This window comes from Atractosteus spatula, chromosome 24 (genome assembly GCF_055471065.1).
Source record: "Atractosteus spatula isolate fAtrSpa1 chromosome 24, fAtrSpa1.hap1, whole genome shotgun sequence".
NCBI lineage: Eukaryota > Metazoa > Chordata > Actinopteri > Semionotiformes > Lepisosteidae > Atractosteus > Atractosteus spatula.
This window is the reverse complement of record NC_142729.1, coordinates 14550956-14575279: the sequence shown is the minus strand read 5'-3', so window position 1 is coordinate 14575279 and position 24324 is coordinate 14550956. Positions and strand designations below refer to the sequence as shown.

The 24324-nt window shown below is 57.7% G+C and overlaps 1 protein-coding gene across 1 annotated transcript; it reads right to left on the bottom strand.

Annotated features, from left to right (window-relative positions):
* Window positions 1-507: 507 nt before the first annotated feature.
* Window positions 508-23250, bottom strand: LOC148815969 (tyrosine-protein kinase receptor TYRO3). Its single transcript, XM_088904807.1, has 15 exons — window positions 22748-23250; window positions 19758-19819; window positions 18272-18908; window positions 17426-17584; window positions 15871-16203; window positions 14565-14724; window positions 13827-13921; window positions 13549-13644; window positions 13256-13336; window positions 12813-12905; window positions 11557-11678; window positions 9566-9675; window positions 3575-3734; window positions 2876-3012; window positions 508-2045 (listed from the first exon to the last, which is right to left on the bottom strand). The coding sequence occupies exons 1-15, from the start codon at window positions 22842-22844 to the stop codon at window positions 1709-1711; spliced, it is 2679 nt and encodes an 892-aa protein (XP_088760933.1). The 5' UTR covers window positions 22845-23250; the 3' UTR covers window positions 508-1708.
* Window positions 23251-24324: the final 1074 nt, after the last annotated feature.

Here is a 24324-nt window from a genome sequence, read left to right as displayed (position 1 = left end):
AAGGACTCAGATCTAAACTAGTAAACTGATACATCTGTTCTTTTTTTTTTCTTTTCCCGTTTACAACCTTTTTTATATGCCAGGGATCCGTGCAATCCATTTATATTTATATTCAGATTGTGCAATACGACTTTTTTTGTGGACTGTTCTGGTTTGTTCCTTGCGTGTTCTGGACTGGGAGTAACTTCTCGCTGCACTGATTGTATCATCTGTGTTGTATTAGTATTATTGTATCATTCGTGACACTGTGGCTGTGTTGTCTGTGTTAAGCTGCTGTTGCACTGCAATCTCCCTCAGGGGATCAATAAAGTATCTATCCATCTTCCAGCGTACAGACAACAAGTGTCAGTGTTTGTTTTGCAGGGCCGGGACACAGCCACTAGGGGGAGCTGTGCTCTTAAAGTGGTCCTGTCATCAATTGAAGAGACAGTCTATGTACAGTATTTGTGCTGGCTCTTTATTAAGGATCCCTGGCTGAGGTCTGCTGAACAGCTCTGCCACACAGTATTGGTTTTGAAGAGGAGAATTTATTGCATTCGGTTTTAAACATTAAAAAAAAGAGGCAAATAAGCACAACGATGCTGTACAGTATAAGGAGCCAAAAGCTCACAACAGCATTCCCAAGGGGCACCACAGCCGGGTGGCTCCTCCTGGGAAACGAAGGGATTTGACAGTGAAGCAGAGACAGGCTGCCGGCAGCTCTCGTCGAGCCCCGGCGTCAGGAAGCCAGGAAGGAACGGATCACGTTCCGGTCATTTTCCAAGCTGGGAAGTCTCAGCAGGCTTCGGTTGCAGCTGAGAAACAAGCTGTACGTCGCGGGATGGACAAGCGGCACATCGGAGCACAGGCATCGCGACCACCCGGTTGGAAAACGTTCAGTTTCTGTGGCGCAATATTAATAAGAATAATAATTGCTTACACTTATATAGCGCCTTTCTGGACACTCCACTCAAAGCGCTTTACAGGTCATGGGGATCCCTTCCACCCCCAGCAGGGTGCAGCCCCACCTGGATGAGGCGCCAGTCCGCTCCCCACACCCCAGCTCTCAGTGGGGAGGAGAGCAGAGTGATGGAGCCAGTTCAGAGAGGGGGGTTATTAGGAGGCCATGAGGGGTAAAGGCCAGGGGGTACATTTGGCCAGGACACCGGGGTAACACCCCTACTCTTCTCGAGAGACGCCCTGGGATTTTTAATGACCGCAGAGAGTCAGGACCTCGGTTTGACGTCTCATCCGAAGGACGGCGCCTGTTTACAGTCTAGTGTCCCCCGTCACTATACTGGGGCATCAGGACCCACACAGACCGCAGGGTGAGCGCCCCCTGCTGGCCCCACTAACACCTCTTCCAGCAGCAGCCTCAGCTTTCCCAGGAGTCTCCCCCTCCAGGTACTGGCCAGGCTCACACCTGCTGAGTCTCCAGTGGGGCTGCCGGCGGGGAGCTGCAGGGCGATATGGCTGCTGGCATTGACTGGTCTTCAAGGGGTATCACTCGGTTATTTGCCCCAGGCCCTGCACTCTGGCCGAGCCGTTTCGGCCGGGTGAGAGGGGCTCAGAGTTTTACACGGGGGGGGGGGGGGGGGCGGTTTCGATAGGATCAGGGCCATGAGAGGCTCAGAGGGGTTTTCGGCTCGAGGTCTCCTGGATGCTTCCAAAGGGTTGTGGGGGAGGCTGGAGGTCGGTAGCCCCCCCCACCATCCATCTCCCGCCCCCTTCAAGGGAGGGAAATAGCGACTTCCGCCTTGGCGCAGAGCTCGTAGCCTTCGTCGTCCTTCTGGGCCAGCGCCAGGGGAGTGGGCAGGTAGAGGTTGCCCCCTCCTCCTCCTCCTCCTCCTCCATCGGACTCGGGGCCTGCACCGTCCCTGGCGGCCTCCACCTCGGCCCCCCACCCTGCCGCCGCCGCCTCCAGCCCCTGGTTGATGTAGTGGGCCTCCTCCTTGGCCGGCAGGGGGGGCAGGGCGGACAGCAGCCCGCGGAGACGCCCCCCCAGCTCGGCGAACCCGGGCCTCTGCGCCGGGTCTCTGTGCCAGCAGCTGAGCATCACCTCGTACCTGGAACGGGGGGGGAGGGGGAGAGGGACGCTGTCAGACCACGGCCTGGCTGGCCCCCTCTCGCTGGGACACCGGGGGGAGACGGCACCTCGCCCCCTTCCCTGTCCCAAACATCCCCCCCCACTGGATCCCATTCCCATCGGGAAACACTGGATCCCAGCGGGAAGAGCAGCTCAATGCCGGCTTCATAACCCCTCACCACAGCCTCAGCATCAGAGATGATGATGAGGATAATAATAATACTAATCTTTACACTTCTGGACCCTCCACTCAGAGCTCTGTACAGGTCCTGGGGATCCCCCCCACCCCCAGCAGTGTGTACCCCCACCTGGATGAGGCGCCAGTCCGCTCCCCACACCCCAGCTCTCAGTGGGGAGGAGAGCAGAGTGATGAAGCCAGTTCAGAGAGGGGGGTTATTAGGAGGCCATGATGGGTAAAGGCCAGGGGGGAAATTTGGCCAGGACACTGGGGTAACACCCCTACTCTTCTCAAGAGACGCCCTGGGATTGTTAATGACCCCAGAGAGTCAGGACCTCGGTTTTACGTCTCATCTGAAGGACGGCGCCTGTTTACAGTCTAGTGTCCCCCGTCACTATACTGGGGCATCAGGACCCACACAGACCGCAGGGTGAGCGCCCCCTGCTGGCCCCACTAACACCTCTTCCAGCAGCAGCCTCAGCTTTCCCAGGAGTCTCCCCTCCAGGTACTGACCAGGCTGTCTGCATCATATCCACAGTGTGTGAGAGAGAGAGAGAGAGGGTATTACTGATCAGATGCGCAGAGTGTGTGCCCAGAGACGGGGTGTTACCGATCAGATCATCGATACTCACAGCTTGCGGTCGCAATCCGCCGGCTCTTTCAGTCTGATCCCGGACTCCAGGAGGTCTGGGATCTCATGATTATGGACGCCGGGATACGGGGTTCGCCCTCGTGACACGATCTCCCACATGGTCACCCCAAAGGACCACTACAACACAGAAGTGGGTTGGGACTCGGTTTCTAGTCCCAGTCAACTAAGAATTCCCGTCGGACACGATCCCCACAGCGCAGGGGGGCTGAGAAGTTAACATTTCGGACTAAATGCTACTAACTGTAGTTCTACCCATTCTGCAGTCTTGGTCACACTGCTGTGCATTCATATTTTTAAGACGCCTGATTGTTACAACAATCTGTGTATCTGCTCTCAGAAAGCTAGTCATTCTAGTCAGTAGTAGAGCCAGATCCACAGGAAGCACTACGGAGGTGTTCATCTGATCTTTCTGTGTGGCCCCCATGAGCCCGAGCTGCTTGTGGGGGGAGACAGTGACACCCCACTCACAAGTATCCCCCCCCCCCCCCGGGGAAAATACCTCTCAGGATGTTGTGGGGTAGCCATTTAGAGTTAACCCACGTTTATGGGAGGCCTGGAAGACACTGGAGAGCCTAGCTCCGCACAGACAGGTGCCAAAGTAATGGGCTCGAACCCTGCTCCCCAGAGCTGGGAGTGTCGCCCGTCCTGGTCCACAGACGCCCCGGGGTGCGACACCCACCACGTCGCTCTTGGTGGTGTACACGGACTCCGCCAGGCTCTCGACCGCCATCCACTTCACGGGCATGCGAATGGCCGCCGTCTGGCGGTAGTAGTTACAGCTGTAGACTTTCTTGGACAGGCCGAAGTCCGCCACGCACACGCGCAGGTCGTCGCCTAGCCTGCTCCGGGGAGAGGAGACGGAATACGATCATGGCTGTCGGCTCTAGCCACTAGCCCACACCGCCTCCCCCTCTCTCTCTCTCTCCCAGTGCCTCAGCTCTCACCACTAGCCCACACCGCCTCCCCCTCTCTCTCTCTCTCCCAGTGCCTCAGCTCTCACCACTAGCCCACACTGCCTCCCCCTCTCTCTCTCTCCCAGTGCCTCAGCTCTAACCACTAGCCCACACCGCCTCCCTCTCTCTCTCTCTCCTAGTGCCTCAGCTCTCACCACTAGCCCACACCGCCTCCCCCTCTCTCTCTCTCTCCCAGTGCCTCAGCTCTCACCACTAGCCCACACTGCCTCCCCCTCTCTCTCTCTCCCAGTGCCTCAGCTCTCACCACGAGCCCACACTGCCTCCCCCTCTCTCTCTCTCTCCCAGTGCCTCAGCTCTCACCACTAGCCCACACTGCCTCCCCCTCTCTCTCTCTCTCCCAGTGCCTCAGCTCTCACCACGAGCCCACACTACCTCCCCCTCTCTCTCTCTCCCACTGTCTCAGCTCTAACCACTAGCCCACACCGCCTCCCCCTCTCTCTCTCTCTCCCAGTGCCTCAGCTCTCACCACGAGCCCACACTGCCTCCCTCTCTCCCTCTCTCTCTCTCCCAGTGTCTCAGCTCTCACCACTAGCCCACACCACCTCCCTCTCTCTCTCCCAGTGCCTCAGCTCTCACCACGAGCCCACACTGCCTCCCTCTCTCTCTCTCCCAGTGCCTCAGCTCTCACCACGAGCCCACACTGCCTCCCTCTCTCTCTCTCCCAGTTCCTCAGCTCTCACCACTAGCCCACACTGCCTCCCTCTCTCTCTCTCCCAGTGCCTCAGCTCTCACCACTCTCTCTCTCCCAGTGCCTCAGCTCTCACCACTAGCCCACACTGCCTCCCCCTCTCTCTCTCCCAGTGCCTCAGCTCTCACCACTAGCCCACACTGCCTCCCTCTCTCTCTCTCCCAGTGACTCAGCTCTCACCACTAGCCCACACTGCCTCCCTCTCTCTCTCTCCCAGTGCCTCAGCTCTCACCACTAGCCCACACTGCCTCCCTCTCTCTCTCCCAGTGCCTCAGCTCTCACCACTAGCCCACACTGCCTCCCTCTCTCTCTCTCACAGTGCCTCAGCTCTCACCACTAGCCCACACTGCCTCCCTCTCTCTCTCTCCCAGTGCCTCAGCTCTCACCACTAGCCCACACTGCCTCCCTCTCTCTCTCCCAGTGCCTCAGCTCTCACCACTAGCCCACACTGCCTCCCCCTCTCTCTCTCTCCCAGTGCCTCAGCTCTCACCACTAGCCCACACTGCCTCTCTCTCTCTCTCCCAGTGCCTCAGCTCTCACCACTAGCCCACACTGCCTCCCCCTCTCTCTCTCTCCCAGTGCCTCAGCTCTCACCACTAGCCCACACTGCCTCCCTCTCTCTCTCTCTCCCAGTGCCTCAGCTCTCACCACTAGCCCACACTGCCTCCCTCTCTCTCTCTCCCAGTGCCTCACCTCTCACCACTAGCCCACACTGCCTCCCTCTCTCTCTCTCCCAGTGCCTCACCTCTCACCACTAGCCCACACTGCCTCCCTCTCTCTCTCTCCCAGTGCCTCAGCTCTCACCACTAGCCCACACTGCCTCCCCCTCTCTCTCTCTCCCAGTGCCTCAGCTCTCACCACTAGCCCACACTGCCTCTCTCTCTCTCTCCCAGTGCCTCAGCTCTCACCACTAGCCCACACTGCCTCCCCCTCTCTCTCTCTCCCAGTGCCTCAGCTCTCACCACTAGCCCACACTGCCTCCCTCTCTCTCTCTCTCCCAGTGCCTCAGCTCTCACCACTAGCCCACACTGCCTCCCTCTCTCTCTCTCCCAGTGCCTCAGCTCTCACCACTAGCCCACACTGCCTCCCTCTCTCTCTCTCCCAGTGCCTCAGCTCTCACCACTAGCCCACACTGCCTCCCCCTCTCTCTCCCAGTGCCTCAGCTCTCACCACTAGCCCACACTGCCTCTCTCTCTCTCTCCCAGTGCCTCAGCTCTCACCACTAGCCCACACTGCCTCCCCCTCTCTCTCTCTCCCAGTGCCTCAGCTCTCACCACTAGCCCACACTGCCTCCCTCTCTCTCTCTCTCCCAGTGCCTCAGCTCTCACCACTAGCCCACACTGCCTCCCTCTCTCTCTCTCCCAGTGCCTCACCTCTCACCACTAGCCCACACTGCCTCCCTCTCTCTCTCTCCCAGTGCCTCACCTCTCACCACTAGCCCACACTGCCTCCCTCTCTCTCTCTCCCAGTGCCTCAGCTCTCACCACTAGCCCACACTGCCTCCCCCTCTCTCTCTCTCCCAGTGCCTCAGCTCTCACCACTAGCCCACACTGCCTCTCTCTCTCTCTCCCAGTGCCTCAGCTCTCACCACTAGCCCACACTGCCTCCCCCTCTCTCTCTCTCCCAGTGCCTCAGCTCTCACCACTAGCCCACACTGCCTCCCTCTCTCTCTCTCTCCCAGTGCCTCAGCTCTCACCACTAGCCCACACTGCCTCCCTCTCTCTCTCTCCCAGTGACTCAGCTCTCACCACTAGCCCACACTGCCTCCCTCTCTCTCTCTCCCAGTGCCTCAGCTCTCACCACTAGCCCACACTGCCTCCCTCTCTCTCTCTCCCAGTGCCTCAGCTCTCACCACGAGCCCACACTACCTCCCCCTCTCTCTCTCTCCCACTGTCTCAGCTCTAACCACTAGCCCACACCGCCTCCCCCTCTCTCTCTCTCTCCCAGTGCCTCAGCTCTCACCACGAGCCCACACTGCCTCCCTCTCTCCCTCTCTCTCTCTCCCAGTGTCTCAGCTCTCACCACTAGCCCACACCACCTCCCTCTCTCTCTCCCAGTGCCTCAGCTCTCACCACGAGCCCACACTGCCTCCCTCTCTCTCTCTCCCAGTGCCTCAGCTCTCACCACGAGCCCACACTGCCTCCCTCTCTCTCTCTCCCAGTTCCTCAGCTCTCACCACTAGCCCACACTGCCTCCCTCTCTCTCTCTCCCAGTGCCTCAGCTCTCACCACTAGCCCACACTGCCTCCCTCTCTCTCTCCCAGTGCCTCAGCTCTCACCACTAGCCCACACTGCCTCCCTCTCTCTCTCTCACAGTGCCTCAGCTCTCACCACTAGCCCACACTGCCTCCCTCTCTCTCTCCCAGTGCCTCAGCTCTCACCACTAGCCCACACTGCCTCCCTCTCTCTCTCTCCCAGTGCCTCAGCTCTCACCACTAGCCCACACTGCCTCCCTCTCTCTCTCTCCCAGTGCCTCAGCTCTCACCACTAGCCCACACTGCCTCCCCCTCTCTCTCTCCCAGTGCCTCAGCTCTCACCACTAGCCCACACTGCCTCCCTCTCTCTCTCCCAGTGACTCAGCTCTCACCACTAGCCCACACTGCCTCCCTCTCTCTCTCTCCCAGTGCCTCAGCTCTCACCACTAGCCCACACTGCCTCCCTCTCTCTCTCCCAGTGCCTCAGCTCTCACCACTAGCCCACACTGCCTCCCCCTCTCTCTCTCTCCCAGTGCCTCACCTCTCACCACTAGCCCACACTGCCTCCCTCTCTCTCTCTCCCAGTGCCTCACCTCTCACCACTAGCCCACACTGCCTCCCTCTCTCTCTCTCCCAGTGCCTCAGCTCTCACCACTAGCCCACACTGCCTCCCCCTCTCTCTCTCCCAGTGCCTCAGCTCTCACCACTAGCCCACACTGCCTCCCTCTCTCTCTCCCAGTGACTCAGCTCTCACCACTAGCCCACACTGCCTCCCTCTCTCTCTCTCCCAGTGCCTCAGCTCTCACCACTAGCCCACACTGCCTCCCCCTCTCTCTCTCTCCCAGTGCCTCAGCTCTCACCACTAGCCCACACTGCCTCTCTCTCTCTCTCCCAGTGCCTCAGCTCTCACCACTAGCCCACACTGCCTCCCCCTCTCTCTCTCTCCCAGTGCCTCAGCTCTCACCACTAGCCCACACTGCCTCCCTCTCTCTCTCTCTCCCAGTGCCTCAGCTCTCACCACTAGCCCACACTGCCTCCCTCTCTCTCTCTCCCAGTGCCTCAGCTCTCACCACTAGCCCACACTGCCTCTCTCTCTCTCTCCCAGTGCCTCAGCTCTCACCACTAGCCCACACTGCCTCCCCCTCTCTCTCTCTCCCAGTGCCTCAGCTCTCACCACTAGCCCACACTGCCTCCCTCTCTCTCTCTCTCCCAGTGCCTCAGCTCTCACCACTAGCCCACACTGCCTCCCTCTCTCTCTCTCCCAGTGCCTCAGCTCTCACCACTAGCCCACACTGCCTCCCTCTCTCTCTCTCCCAGTGACTCAGCTCTCACCACTAGCCCACACTGCCTCCCCCTCTCTCTCCCAGTGCCTCAGCTCTCACCACTAGCCCACACTGCCTCTCTCTCTCTCTCCCAGTGCCTCAGCTCTCACCACTAGCCCACACTGCCTCCCCCTCTCTCTCTCTCCCAGTGCCTCAGCTCTCACCACTAGCCCACACTGCCTCCCTCTCTCTCTCTCTCCCAGTGCCTCAGCTCTCACCACTAGCCCACACTGCCTCCCTCTCTCTCTCTCCCAGTGCCTCACCTCTCACCACTAGCCCACACTGCCTCCCTCTCTCTCTCTCCCAGTGCCTCACCTCTCACCACTAGCCCACACTGCCTCCCTCTCTCTCTCTCCCAGTGCCTCAGCTCTCACCACTAGCCCACACTGCCTCCCCCTCTCTCTCTCTCCCAGTGCCTCAGCTCTCACCACTAGCCCACACTGCCTCTCTCTCTCTCTCCCAGTGCCTCAGCTCTCACCACTAGCCCACACTGCCTCCCCCTCTCTCTCTCTCCCAGTGCCTCAGCTCTCACCACTAGCCCACACTGCCTCCCTCTCTCTCTCTCTCCCAGTGCCTCAGCTCTCACCACTAGCCCACACTGCCTCCCTCTCTCTCTCTCCCAGTGACTCAGCTCTCACCACTAGCCCACACTGCCTCCCTCTCTCTCTCTCCCAGTGCCTCAGCTCTCACCACTAGCCCACACTGCCTCCCTCTCTCTCTCTCCCAGTGCCTCAGCTCTCACCACTAGCCCACACTGCCTCCCTCTCTCTCTCTCTCCCAGTGCCTCAGCTCTCACCACTAGCCCACACTGCCTCCCTCTCTCTCTCTCCCAGTGCCTCAGCTCTCACCACTAGCCCACACTGCCTCCCTCTCTCTCTCTCCCAGTGACTCAGCTCTCACCACTAGCCCACACTGCCTCCCTCTCTCTCTCTCCCAGTGCCTCAGCTCTCACCACTAGCCCACACTGCCTCCCTCTCTCTCTCTCCCAGTGCCTCAGCTCTCACCACTAGCCCACACTGCCTCCCTCTCTCTCTCTCTCCCAGTGCCTCAGCTCTCACCACTAGCCCACACTGCCTCCCTCTCTCTCTCTCCCAGTGACTCAGCTCTCACCACTAGCCCACACTGCCTCCCTCTCTCTCTCTCCCAGTGCCTCAGCTCTCACCACTAGCCCACACTGCCTCCCTCTCTCTCTCTCCCAGTGCCTCAGCTCTCACCACTAGCCCACACTGCCTCCCTCTCTCTCTCTCTCCCAGTGCCTCAGCTCTCACCACTAGCCCACACTGCCTCCCTCTCTCTCTCTCCCAGTGCCTCAGCTCTCACCACTAGCCCACACTGCCTCCCGCCCTCTCAGATCAGTTCAGTTCAACTCAACCACTTTATTAGCATGACCAATGAATTACAGGGTTGCCAAAGCACAACAATTTTGCCGACATTTGCAGTACAGTCTCAGGGATCATTTTAGTTACTGAATGGCGCCACCTGCTGGACGCACATGCAATTGCGGGCAGCCAGATCTCGGTGCAGGAAGCCCTTGGAGCTGAGATACTCCATACCGGAGGAGATGTCAATCATGAAGCGCAGGAGACTCTGGTAGGGAACAAACTGGAAAAAAACAAGGTGGCGTTATGGGAGGGTGTGTGGCCCTGGTGCAGGTAGACCACTGGCTCTCAGGTTTGTATTTAGCTTTTAACCCTGCTAAAGACTGTACTGACTGGAGGATCTCATCCAGCTGTGTCTTGAGAGATGCCAGGGTATCAGCTTCAATCACATGGCTGGGCAGCTTGTTCCCCCCTCCCACCACCCTCTGTGTAAAGTGTTATGCCCTGTCCTGACTGGAGGATCTCATCCAGCTGGGTCTTGAGAGATGCCAGGGTATCGGCTTCAACCACAGGGCTGGGCAGCTTGTTCCCCCCTCCCACCACCCTTTGTGTAAAGTGGTATTAGTGTGGGACGCTCCCTTCAGACTAAAGAGACTCAGTTCCCTCAGCCTGTCAGTGTGGGACACTCCCTTCAGACTAAAGAGACTCAGTTCCCTCAGCCTGTCAGTGTGGGACACTCCCTTTAGACTAAAGAGACAGTTCCCTCAGCCTGTCAGTGTGGGACACTCCCTTCAGACTAAAGAGACTCAGTTCCTCCAGTCTGTCAGTGTGGGACACTCCCTTCAGACTAAAGAGACTCAGTTCCTCCAGTCTGTCAGTGTGGGACACTCCCTTCAGATTAAAGAGACTCAGTTCCTTCAGCCTGTCAGTGTAGGACACTCCCTTCAGACTAAAGAATCTCAGTTTCTTCAGCCTGTCAGTGTGGGACACTCCCTTCAGACTAAAGAGACTCAGTTCCCTCAGCCTGTCAGTGTGGGACACTCCCTTCAGACTAAAGAGACTCAGTTCCTTCAGCCTGTCAGCGTGGGACGCTCCCTTCAGACTAAAGAGACTCAGTTTCTTCAGCCTGTCAGTGTGGGACACTCCCTTCAGACTAAAGAGACTCAGTTCCTTCAGCCTGTCAGTGTGGGACACTCCCTTTAGACTAAAGAGACTCAGTTCCTTCAGCCTGTCAGTGTGGAACACTCCCTTCAGGCTAAAGAGACTCAGTGCCTCCAGCCTGTCAGTGTGGGACGCTCCCTTCAGACTAAAGAGACTCACTTCCTCCAGCCTGTCAGTGTGGGACGCTCCCTTCAGACTAAAGAGACTCAGTTCCTCCAGCCTGTCAGCGTGGGACGCTCCCTTCAGACTAAAGAGACTCAGTTCCTTCAGCCCATCAGTGTGGGACACTCCCTTCAGACTAAAGAGACTCAGTTTCTTCAGCCTGTCAGTGTGGGACACTCCTTTCAGACTAAAGAGACTCAGTTCCTCCAGCCTGTCAGCGTGGGACGCTCCCTTCAGACTAAAGAGACTCAGTTCCTTCAGCCTGTCAGTGTGGGACACTCCTTTCAGACTAAAGAGACTCAGTTCCTTCAGCCTGTCAGTGTTCTCCTCCGAGTACTGACTCCAGAGCAGAACATACATAATCTATACAATCTATAATATCTACAGACTGTAATTAAGGCTCAACGTTTCCAAAAACAGAAATGATTTCACACAGAAACTGAGCATTTCTACTTTGAATACTTAGATTTAGACTCTCGTTAGGAATATCCTCCACCAACGAGCTCGTCTGACCAGCCAATTAGTTTGTAGTGTTAATCAGCACAGGGCACAAGTACATTCTCATGAGTATGAGAAACTGCAAAGTAGCACCTTAACAAAAAAGCACTTAAGACCCCTTTCATGTTTAATTTGTTATTATATCCTGCAGAGTTGTCAAGCAGCACTTTATCAGTAAGGTCCGTTTATTAGAGAGTTAAAACTCATGACGTGTTGATTTCTTTCACCCGAGAGGCCAGGTGAATTAACCTCACTCTGTGCTGGGTCTGGGGCCTGTTCTGGGTTAACAGTCAGGCACCTTTGGAGACAGCCCCTCCTGGGGTCCTGTCTCGGGCGCACTCACCATGGGGATGTCTCCGTAGCGCGTGGCAATGAGGAATCGCCGCAGGTCGCCGTGCTTCATGAAGGGTAGGATGACCAGTGGAACTGGGGTAGGGCTCTCGCTGTTGGACTGCAGGGCGACCCCTAGTGGTCAAAACGCCACACTGCAGGTAGACCGTACAGTATCACCCCTGAACCCCTAGCTTCACTCATTTACCTCTAACGTTCATAATTAAGATCTCAGTTTAAAAGCAAAACTGGAACTTTCTGGCCTCTGATAAAAGATCTATAATTAAGGCTCCCAGCGATACTTCTATAAACTCTACTACGGGAAACAGTGGTGCTGTATGTATTAATGCCTCAGTATTATTGACAGGATTATGGAAGGACAGGTCTATGGACTAGTTGGGAACTGCCTGTAAGGCACAGGGATCACTGTAAGGCCATGTGATCGCTGCTCATCCTGTTTTGATCACCCACCCCCTGCTCCTAATCCCAGTGACCCACCCACTCACCCCCTCTCATTCCCACTCACCCACTCACCTTCTCCCAATCCCACTGCCCCCCCCCAGCTCCCAATCCCACTGACCCCCCTGCTCCCAATCCCACTGACCCCCCTGCTCCCAATCCTACACACCCACCCCCCTGCTCCTAATCCCACTGACCCCCCTGCTCCCAATCCCACTGACTGCCCCTGCTCCCAATCCCACTGACCCCCCTGCTCCTAATCCCTCTGACCCCCCTGCTCCCAATCCCACTGACTGCCCCTGCTCCCAATCCCACTGACCCCCCTGCTCCTAATCCCACTGACCCCCCTGCTCCCAATCCCACTGACCCCCCTGCTCCCAATCCCACACACCCACCCCCCTGCTCCCAATCCCATTGACCCCCCTGCTCCCAATCCCACTGACTGCCCCTGCTCCCAATCCCACTGCCCCCCTCCAGCTCCCAATCCCACTGACCCCCCTACTCCCAATCCTACTGACCCCCCTAATCCCAATCCTACACACCCACCCCCCTGCTCCCAATCCCACTGATCCCCCTGCTCCTAATCCCTCTGACCCCCCTGCTCCCAATCCCACAGACCCCCCCCTGCTCCTAATCCCACACACCCACCCCCCTGCTCCCAATCCCACTGACCCCCCTCCGCTCCCAATCCCACTGACCCCCCTAATCCCAATCCCACTGACCCCCCTGCTCCCAATCCCAGCAGGCAGGCAGGCAGGCCGGCGAGCGAGAGAGAGGTCAGGCCGATCAGATCCCCGGCCGGCTCCTCACCCAGCAGCCTGGCCACGTTCTCGTGGTCGAAGTTGAGCATGATCTCCGCCTCCCTCAGGAAAGCCTCCAGGTCCTCCTGGCTGTATATCCCCACTGCAAAACAGAGGCGGGGCGGCGTCACGCACTCCCCAGGGGGCTGAGCTCCTGAGCAAGAGGCGTCAAGTGCACCTACTGCCGTGACCTCCGCGGTGACCTCCGCGCCCCTTCTGGGATCACAGGGTCACCCCTCTGGGAGAAAAACCAGCAACGCCCGGCTGGGGCTGGCGCTGACCGGATCGGACAAGTGGGACATGCTTTGGAGTCCCCTGCTGGGTCAGGGTTAGGGGGTTAGGGGTCAGGGGTCAGGGGTTATGCAGGGTTTGCAAAGGTTAGGGTCTTCCCTAAAAAAAAAAAAAAAAAAAAGATCGGGAGAGAAATGCATGTGTTTCTCCCCCGACACCCACCTTTCATCGTCTTCACTGCCACGATAAGGTCAGGCCCCTCCCTGGGACTGAAGACCCCCTTGTAGACGGTGCCAAACTCCCCTGCACATGGGACACACACAGATCTGTTAGCAGCCGAGCGCAGAGCCCAACACCCCTGTGACACCTGGTCCGGCCGGGAGGCGGAGTTACTCAGCTCTGCTACCGCACGCCTTGCTCTCATTGGCCGGTCGCTCCCATCAGCTGACTGGGAGGAGCCTCCAGCCGCCTATATGAGCAGCGAAGCGCGGCTGGCCTTTCAGACCCACACTGACCTGCGCCGAGGTCCTTGCCGAGGGTCAGCCGGGAGCAGTCCACGAGCACGTCCCTCAGACTGGCGGCCAGCCTCTCGCTCAGCCCCACGCGCGGCGCTGCTCAGGGGAGGGAGAGAGGCGGGAGGTGTCACAAGCAGCGCATCCGGGATCATCAGAGCTCTGAGCCCTCTTTTTAGTGCGATTGTGTGATATTGTAGCTGCACACAAAACCGGTGGAGTACGAGCCCTTCCTGCAGTGCGTTGTGATTTTTGTGATTTTTGTGACCAGTTTGACTCACGGTTGACCTCCTGCTGGGGGGCTGGCCTGACCTCCTCCTGCCTGCGGTACGTCACGGCCGATTGGATGGGCAGCAGCTCCACCTCCTGCTCCTGACTGGACAGAAAAGCGGCTGTTATGACCTCAGAGGGGGGGGCGTGGCCATATCCCTTGCCTGTGATTGGAGCACCGACTGGCCCCGCCCAGACGACTTCGCTGTTGAATAAACTGCAATAAACTGGAAAATGTCATCAACACATGCTGCTTGAAAGATGGTCACTTAAATGCTTTATCTATCGAACTACAACATTTTTTGGCGATACATCTGTATATATACACCCAACATGTACTTTTATCCTTGGGTATTTCTGTGTTTTTTCATTTGGTATGGGTAACTGGTCATTCCATATCGTCACAATCAGTATTAAATGAAGATACGATGTTCTGTGGGGCAGCGGTTCGCATTGCTGCCTCACAGGGGTGCTGTCTGGGTGGAGTTTGCATGTTCTCCTCGTGTTTGCGTGGGTCTCCTCCAGGTGCTCCAGGTTTCCTTCCACACTCCAGAGACATGCTGGTGGCTTCTGGGAAGACTGGCCCTGGTGTGAGTGTGTGTATGTGCGTGTCTGCCCTGTGATGGACTGGCGTCCTATCCAGGGCGTACCCCACCTTGTGCCCGCGACCCTGTTTTGGATACAGCTGTTAGAAAATGACTGTGGCCGTTCCGCCGTGTCAGACCCACCCATGAAAGGCGCATACTTACTCCAGCTTGCAGTATTTCTTACGCACAGCGAAACACACACTGGTGAGGACGAGCACCGTCAGGATGCTGGCCAGGCCAGTGACGATGAGCAGGAACAGGGGGCTGTTCTGCTTCTGAGACTCCGGGACGGGGGAGGTGGAGGGTTTAGACTTGCGTTCCCCTGTGCGGAGACACAGACATGTCACGGCCTCTTCTCCCTTCTGTACACAAAGGATGGCGGGAGTGGGGAACAAGCTGCCCAGCCATGTTGTAGAAGCCCCTGCCCTGGCTTCTTTCAGGGAACGGCAGGACGAGATCCGCCAATCAGGGCAGGAGGCCTTTCTTTACACGGAGGGTGGCAGGAGTGTGGAACAAGCTGCCCAGCCATGTTGTCAAAGCCAATATCCTTGGTGCTTTCAAGAAAGCAAGTCAATTAAGCAATTTAGAGATTGCGAGGGACCGAAATCTGAGTCACCTCCAGGCTCTGTGGTTAATCGTTTCTTTGATTAATCAATATTGTGCAGGTACAGTCCATTTTTAGAAACAGGGGACCTGTAAGACTTACTGGACTAGAGACTCCTGATTCAGGGTGACCTGTAAGAGTGACCGGACTGGGGCTCCCCAGGACCAGAGCTACAGACCCCTGATTCAGGGTGACCTATAAGAGTAACTGGACTGGGGCTCCCCAGGACTAGAGCTGGAGACCCCCTGATTCAGGGTGACCTGTAAGACTGACTGGAGTGGGGCTCCCCAGGAGCAGGGCTGGGGGACCCCTGATTCAGGGTGACCTGTAAGACTGAATGGACTGGGGCTCCCCAGAACCAGAGCTGGAGACCCCCTGATTCAGGGTGACCTGTAAGACTGACTGGACTAGAGACCCTGATTCAGGGTGACCTGTAAGACTGACTGGACTGGGGCTCCCCAGGACTAGAGCTGGAGACCCCCTGATTCAGGGTGACCTGTAAGAATAACTAGACTGGGGCTCCCCAGGAGCAGGGCTGGGGGACCCCTGATTCAGGGTGACTTGTAAGATTGACTGGACTGGGGCTCCCCAGGACTAGAGCTGGAGACCCCCTGATTCAGGGTGACCTGTAAGAATAACTAGACTGGGGCTCCCCAGGAGCAGGGCTGAGGGACCCCTGATTCAGGGTGACCTGTAAGAATAACTAGACTGCGGACCCACAGGACCAGGGCAGGTGACCTCTGACCTCAATGGTCAGAGAACAGGCAGTTTACCCCCACAAGATAAAAGGCAGGTGCCTCCTGGAGTGACACCCCTGTGTAATTAAAAAGCAATTAGTAATAGCGAATAGAAACCCGCCCTCACATCTGTGGATGGCGACGGAGGCGGTGGAGGCCGCGGAGGGCAGGCCGCTGGACACGGCGTTCGACGCCTGGACGGTGAACCGGTAGTCCAGCCACGGCCGCAGGCCGGTGACGTTGACCAGCGGCGCGGTCAGGCCCCCCGCGCCCGGTTCGAACCGGACAGCGTCCCCGCAGGCCTCGAAACCCCCGCCGGACCCCCCGTCCCGCCGCTGGCACCCCACCCCGTAGGTCAGGTCGGTCCGCCCCCCCATGTCCGCGGGGGGGTCCCAGGAGAGCGTGAGGGAGGAGGGGCTCAGCCCGTGGGTGGTCAGGTTCCGGGGGGGCGACGGTGGTCCTGTCGAGAGAGGTTCGCCATTGTTTTCGGGGACACTGACGCCGCCATCAGATCTGCTAAAGGTGGGGTCCCCACCCCTGGTCGTGAAGGAGCCCCAGCCCTGTACCCCCCAAATCGCCTCTTCCTGCAGACGGGGAAACACTTACAAGTTACAAGTTGGGGAGGGGTGGCTCTGTGGCTGAGGATCTGCGCCTGTGGCTGGGAGGTTGCCGGTTCAAATCCCACAGCTGGCAGAGGAATCCTACTCTGTTGGGCCCCTGAGCGAGGCCCTTCACCCCAGCTGCTCCAGGGGCGCCGTATAAATGGCAGACCCTGCGTTCTGACCCCCAGCATCTCTCCCTGTCTGTGTGTCTCCTGGAGAGCAAGCTGGGGTCTGCGAGAAGACACATTCCTAATGCAAGAAATTGTATAGGGCTGATAAAGTGATCTCTATCTCTAAGTTACAGAGCAGTTTTCTTTAAGAAGGCAGCTCCTGCCCTTCCAGGCGCGAGATCTCTGTGCCTGTAAGTTACATCATTTAAGAAAGTGTCTGCAGCTGATCAGTAGATCCTTTAGAAACCAGTGATTCGACGGGGGCCTGTAATGCTTGCCAGGAGCAGTGCTGGTGCCGATTCGGCTCACAGCTCACTCCGGATCGAGACCCAGCCCTCGGTGGTCGACAGCACGCTCGTCGCGCTCCTCTACACAAAGGGTGGTGGGAGCGTGGAACAAGCCGCCCACGCTGGCACGGAAGAGAGGGGAGGAGGTCTGATCCCGCCCCCAGTTAAGCTGGTAATTGGTTCATTGAGATGGTTAAGAGCTGAGCTTGGAAGGAAAACCTACCGGGACCGTGCTCTAGCTGAAGGAGATGTCCTAATTGAAGATAGATCGGATCACTTTATCGGCCATATCCAATTTCTTGCATGAGGAACGTGTCTTTTATCGCAGACCCCAGCTTGCTCTCCAGGAGACACACAGACAGGGAGAGAAGCTGGGGGTCGGAGCACATTTATACGGCGCCCCTGAAGCAGCTGGGGTGAAGGGCCTCGCTCAGGGGCCCCAACGGAGTAGGATTCCTCTGTCGGCTGTGGGATTTGAACCGGCAACCTCCCAGCCTCAGATCCTCCTTGAACTCATTATCAGCAGGGTAAGAGCTCCCCCCACCTCTTCGGTGGGGGTAAATTTACCCCCCCCCCCCACCCCCACACTGCGGGATCGATCCGGTCACGGCGGGGATACGTACTTGTGCACCCCATGCTCGGGGGGTCGCTGTCCAGCCGCCGGTACCCCTCCGCGCACCGGCACCCCTCGGCGCCCTCCTGGTCCGCCTGGCTATTGGGGGGGCAGGGGCGGCACCCCCCGCTGTCGTCGCTGGCCGGCTTGTGGTGCCCGATCCTGCAGGCTGCGACGGGGAGAGGCAGAGAGTCACGTTGCCACCAGGGACTTCTGGAAGGGATATCCCTCCCCCTTCACCCCAACCGTCCATCCATTTTCCAAAGCCTATCCCAGCAAGCAACAGGCTTGGCGTTTTTTTTTTGGGAGGGGGGGGGGGGGCTCTGCCGCCGGCCGGCCACGGGATTCGAACCGGCAACCTTCTCCGCAACCCAGATCCCACTCCGTTGGGCCCCTAAGCGAGGCCCTTCACCCCAGCTGCTCCAGGGGCGCCGTATAAATGTGCTCTGACCCCCCAGCTTCTCTCCCTGTCTGTGTGTCTCCTGGAGAGCAAGCTGGGGTCTGCGAAAAGACACATTCCTAATGCAAGAAATTGTATAGGGCCGATAAAGTGACCTGATCTGATCTGTCTCTTCCCACACACCCCAATAGTGGCGCCATCACAGCTGGAACAATATCATAGCGTAAAGGAGGTCGTTCACCCCCTTCGAAGCCCAATCAAATCAGGGGGATAAACGGGGAACGTTCTATTAAAAATAGCAACAACAAAAAAAAAAACAATTTGCGGAACATTTGGTTTTGTTAGGACACTCGGCCCCCTGATTCAGACTCGCTTCCTGTTTTCAGAAAACGCACGGCCAAGCGTTGGGTGTGTGGAGTAGGACGGCTTTGCGGCCTGCTTCCCTTGCCCCCTTACCCTCGCAGGCGGGGCCCCGTTCTTCGTACCCGGGGCCACAGACGCAGCGGCCCTGCAGGGGCCCCCACCTCCCGTCCTCCCGGCACTCCCGCTGGGGCGGGGCCACCTCGAGGGCGTTTGCCACGCAGGTCCCCCGGGCCGGGCCGGACCCCCCCGCCACCCTCCCGAACTCGGCCCGGTCCCGCGTGAAGCCTGGGCATTTCCTGAAGTACAGCCTGACCGAGCAGAGGAGGAGGCAGGGGCCGGAGTAGGAAAGGCCCAGGTGGAAACCCTCCCGGGTCAGCGGGCCGAGGTCCATCCCCGTGACGTAGTTGAGGGCCTCCACGATCCGGGACGGGCCCCAGTGAGGTTGGCTGAACCTGGCGGCGGGGACCGCGACGGGACCGCGCGCCTGGCGGCGATTCGGGACGCCCCGTGAGGGCCCGTCGCCCTCCAGGACGTAGACCTCCAGCGGGCCGGAGTCGTTGTGGCTGTCCGGCTCCTGGGTGAAGACCAGGTCCAGGAGCAGGTGACGGGCACCGTCACGGGCGACCCAGCCGGTCCACAGGGATTTGGCGACGCCCGCGAGCTTTTTGGCGCAGGCTTGGTAAATAGGGAGGGAGGCGTTTCTGCCCGGGTGAAGCGCAGCCTCTCGCCACTGAAACGAGAGCCAACAGGGTTTTGCGCTTCAAGATGACGGCCTATCTGCCCACCCGGCTGTGGGGATTCGGAGGGGGTGCTTTCCCCCAGGCAGATATTATCCACCCATCCATCCATCCAATCGTGTAGCAGCTTTTTCCAGTACGGGGTCTCGGGGGGGGGGGGGAGCTGGAGCCTATCCCAGCAAGCAACGGGCGCGAGGCAGGGTACACCCTGGGGACGGGACGCCAGTCCATCACAGGGCACGCCCAGACACACACACTCTCACACCAGGGCCAACTTTCCCAGAAGCCAGCATGTCTTTGGACTGTGGGAGCAAACCCGAAAACACAGGGGGAAATCCATGCGAACACATGCAAACTCCACACAGACAGCACCCCGTGTCCTCAGCTGAATTGAACCCAGGACCCCAGCGCTGTGAGGCAGTAGTGCCGCCCGGCAGATACCATCACCTAGTAGCAGAGTTCAGGAGAATACAGCTGCTGAACTTGGCACACCTGGAGAACTTTCTAAGCACCACTCAAATGCTGATGATTTAGAACTGACTCCTGAAGCAGCTGATCAGCCTCAGCAACTCTGGAGCTGGACGACGCGGTCCAGCGGGTCAGGGGAAGACCAGGACCGATGACCCTTCAAACCCTCGCTCTCGGAGAGCAACAACCCCCAGCAGGTCTTTAAGATGGAGACGCAGGGGGAAGGAGCTTCACCGGACCGATCTGACCTACTTCTGAATCCAGGTCCGGATAATCCAATCTCAGACTGCTGGTGGTCTCGGGAGCCCTTCAAACCGAGCTGGACCGTTACCCCCCCCGCCGAACGCAGACTTTGGGTCAGAACCAGAACTCACGGCTTTCTCTGGGTGCTGCTTCCACTGCAGGCTCGACAGCGTCGCGGTGTTCAGCAGGTCTTCTGCAAAGAAAGAGAGTTGATCCGTGTGCCGTCTTCAGCTTGTCCCAAACCTAAATGCCGCTGTTTTTTTGGGGGGCATATCTAGGGGCTGTTCCTCATCGGCTGTGAAAGACGTAGGGACACAAGACAGGTCACAAAGAAGAGGAGAGGAGGCTACTCAGCCCATGCTGCCCATCTGGATGCTAGCAGCCGACTGGAACCCTTCACTCTTTGAAGGATCCCAAACAATTAACTCCAACCGCAGGGCTGAGTAACTTGTTGCCCACCCCCACAACTCTTGGCGTAAAGACTGTCTATCCCTTGACAGCCCTTGACCCCGAATCCGTTACAATAACAAGAGGACAGACCATGAAACGTGGGCTATTTCGAAGTCGCAAATGTGAGATATAAAGTCGGAATTCTGAGATACTAAGTCGCAATTCTGAGTAAGTCGGAATTCTGAGTTACTAAGTTGCAATTCTGAGATACTAAGTCGGAATTCTGAGTTACAATTCTGAGATACTAAGTCGCAATTCTGAGTGACTAAGTCGGAATTCTGAGATACCATAGTGCGTTTTTCTTTACTCCCTGGCGGAAACGGGCGTCCACAGAGAACAGGGGACGCGCCTTTCCTGAGAGACTGGCGGATATCTCGCTGACCCCCGGACCACAACATTTCAGGCCATTCGATCGGCGCAGACGTGTTTCTGTGCTGGCACACAGGAAAGCGTGCAAAAGTCCACTGCTTCACAGCATTTCTTTTGTTTTGTGAAGAAGTGAATTAAATAGGCACACACACACCTCGGTCACAGTGGCTCGGAACCTGCTCGTACAGTGCATATTCCAAGATCTTTTTTACGAAGACCATTATAATAGAAATTGTGCCCCCCCACAGCACAACTATTCCACTTTCTTACAACTGTAGTCAGCTGTGATATAACCGATGTTCGGTGTAAACAGATGCCCTCTTCTGCCGTGAATCTGTGCAGGTTTACTGGCTGTTTAAAGGATATTTATTCCAATTCGCCATGATTAAAAAAAACGGGACCACAGCGCCCGCCGAGACCCAGATTCTAATTGAAAGATTCTTCTAAGTTCGGTTTATTTCACTGCGTCTTCCTCCAGTTCCCCCTCCACAGCGCCCCACCTGCCCCTGCTGAGACCTGAGGTCACGAAAATAAGCACTAGGTCGGGAAACGACTTGACTTCTTCTCCACCGCGGACCCGAATATCAGCGCCATTAGCCGGCTGGCGGCCCCCGGGCGTTTATACGGGCCCGGTTCAGGTTCCTCAAACTCGCAGTCAAGAGACCGAGGAGTGCGGTCCGAGCGACGTTGGGTGTCGCGTCTCGCCCGGTTCTGAATGCTCGCTCGCGGCCCACAAGCGGGGTGGCGGCGTCGCTTTCCCGGAGGGAGGATCCGGACCGCCGACGTCACCGACGGGAGAATACCCCCCCCCACTCCACCGACATCTGGCAGAGTCGCCCCGTCCTGCCTGAGCGACTTCTCTGAGGAAAAACGTTTTAAAAAGAAGCAAATCCGTCTCCGTTCAATTCTAAGCGTACCCGTTCGTTCGATTGAAAAATAAAGCTTTTGGTTCCCTCGAAGTCCGTGGTTAGTGGGGGTGTTTTTTTCAGGCGTATTCGCTTTTGTTGTGCGTCAACAAGGCGAGTATGAACGGTCGGGCTAAACTCCCGCTTAGGAACGGGCAGGCGTCACCCCGCCTGTGCCGCTGGGTGGCTTCGCCTCTGTCCCTGCGGCTGGGAAAACCACCTGTATCGGGAGACAGACGCGCCCGGGGGGGTCCCCCGTGAAGCAGGGCGCTTCGGGCAGCCCCGCCTCGTCGTCGGCGTCGGCTCTTCCCGAGCGAGACCGACCGGGACCGAGCGGCCCGAACAGGTTTCTCAACCCCGGCAACGCGTCGCTTCACTTCCCCTCCTCACCCCCTCAGCAGGTTTGAGGCTCTTCCCGAGCCGTTTCTCCACACCTGGAGACGGGAGGACTGGAGAAGACGGGACTGAGCGTGGGGGGGGGGGGGTTATCTTGAATTGACCAGTAACGTCGCCGTTACTGTGGGCCTGCGCGGCCCCCGCTGTCCGGTGGCGGCAGGTGTGGACCGGACACGCCCGGTTTCTCAGCCCCCTTCCCGGCTGCAGCCTCACGCCAACCTCAGATCACCTTCGGGGTTATAGGCGTGGGAGCCGGCAGCGGCATAAATATCAGACACGTCTAAGAACAACACGTTTAAAAAAAAAAAAGTGCACGACCCTACAGGTGGACCACGGGCAAACATACGTCGCTGATATTTCGTCAACAGTATCGCGCTGTCCCTGTTTTACCGGGATAATAATAACAAGAGAGCAGCAATAACAACGATAATTAGGATTTATATTGAGCTGTTCACTCCTGAATTCCTTTCCTAAATGAGGGACGGGGGGTGGGGTGGGTTGTATCCCACTTTGAAGCACAGCCCCCACCTGGGAGACGCACAGTGATCATTCTGCACCAGCAGCCCCCACCTGGGAGACACACAGTGGTCATTCTGCACCAGCAGCCCCCACCTGGGAGACGCACGGTGCTCATTTTGCACCAGCAGCCCCCACCTGGGAGACACACAGTGCTCATTCTGCACCAGCAGCCCCCACCTGGGAGACGCACAGTGCTCATTCTGCACCAGCAGCCCCCACCTGGGAGACGCACAGTGTTCATTCTGCACCAGCAGCCCCCACACTGGGAGACGCACAGTGTTCATTCTGCACCAGCAGCCCCCACCTGGGAGACGCACAGTGCTCATTCTGCACCACCTCTAACAGTGTCCTCCCCAGCCGGCTGAAGTCAAGTCACTGCTGTGCGCTGTCGGCTCCTCACATCTGGACGGCAGAGCCCCGGGGCTCCTCTGCCCCCCCCCACCCGGTCTCAGCCCCCCAACACCCGCGCGCCGCGGTCTTACCTTCGAGGGGCGCGGGCTGCCCACCTGCGCCCGGCGGGAGCGCGAGGAGCTGCAGCAGCAGCAGCAGCGTGTGGCCCCGCAGCCTCACGAGCTTCATGGCGACCGGGTCCGGCCGTCCCAGTCCAGTCCTGCCCAGTCCTGCCCAGTCCGGTCCAGTCCAGCCCAGCCCAGCCCAGCCCAGACTCCCGCCCGGCCGTCCCGGCGTGTGTTATCCAGAAGTTTCCGTCCCCGAATCCTTCTCCTCCCTCGCTGTTCGGGAATAATCATAAACCTGCGGCTTTCAGGAATTTAAGAGGAAAAACACACACACACACACAGACACACAGACACGTCTCCCAGCCGCGTATTTTTAGTTGTCGGGTTTCGTAACGTTTCCGAGGACTGCGTTCTCTCTGTTTTGTTTTGTTTTGTTTTGTTTTGTTTTGGGTTGTTTTTTGTGAAGAACGACGACGGTCGTTGCTTTTACGCGGGCTGTTTCTGTGGCGTTGGCGACGCCCTCAGGGGTCACTCCTGTTCGTGTTCAAGACTCACAATAACAGGAACGAGCGGTGGGTTCACTACAGGGGACGGCCACGACAAAAAAAAATAACACCCAGCTTCTCTGTGAATTGTTTTTTTTAAAAAACATCTTGTCGCAGTGTTTCATATCAAAATCCGAACACAGGCGGGTCGGCTCTGCCGAGAAAGTAGAAGACTCTTCCAGTCCCTCAGTAAACCCTTCTGAGCCCCCGTCTTAAAACTCTCCTGACTTTAATTTTGAATTGATCACTTTTTGTTGGCCCCATCGTCACGTTTCATGACGTCACGTCCCCCGAAAAGGCGCTATATGAATCGAAGAGGATTTCCGCGACTGGTCTCTCGGGTTGTCGGGTCTTTTGCTGGTGGAGATGAGAACCGTTTAATTGCAGTTAATGGCAGAGCGCTTGCTGTATCGCTCACACCTGCCGGGCGCTTTGAGATACGTCCTTACTGGGGATCCTTCAAGGAAACAGCCCGTTAAAAAAAATAATTATTGGACAGATTATGTGAATTTTGGGGTGACACAGTCGTTAGCATTGCTACCTCGCAGTTCTGGGGTCCTGAGTTCAATTGTGGACCCGGGGTGCTGTCTGTGTGGAGTCTGCATGTTCTCCTCTTGAGCTCGAGGGTTTCCTCTGGGTGCTCCGGTTTACTCCCACAGTCCAGTGGATCTTGCCAGATTGTAGTAACTGACCTTGTCCTCTCTGGACAGTCATATCTGTCCATGTCCAGTGTCTGTGTCATGATTGTGGTCATTGAGCCTGTCCTCTCTGGACAGTCAGGTCTGCCTGTGTCCAGTTTCTATGTCCAGGCTGTGGTCACTGAGCCTGTCCAGTGTGTTGTGTGTGTGTCCCAGTGGGTAAGGCAGTGTTGTGTATATGTGTCCTAGTGGGTGAGGCAGTGTTGTCCTGTGTGTTGTGTGTGTCCCAGTGGGTGAGGCAGTGTTGTCCAGTGTGTTGTGTTTGTGTGTGTCCCAGTGGGTGAAGCAGTGTTGTCCAGTGTGTGTTGTGTTTGTGTGTGTCCCAGTGGGTGAGGCAGTGTTGTCCAGTGTGTTGTGT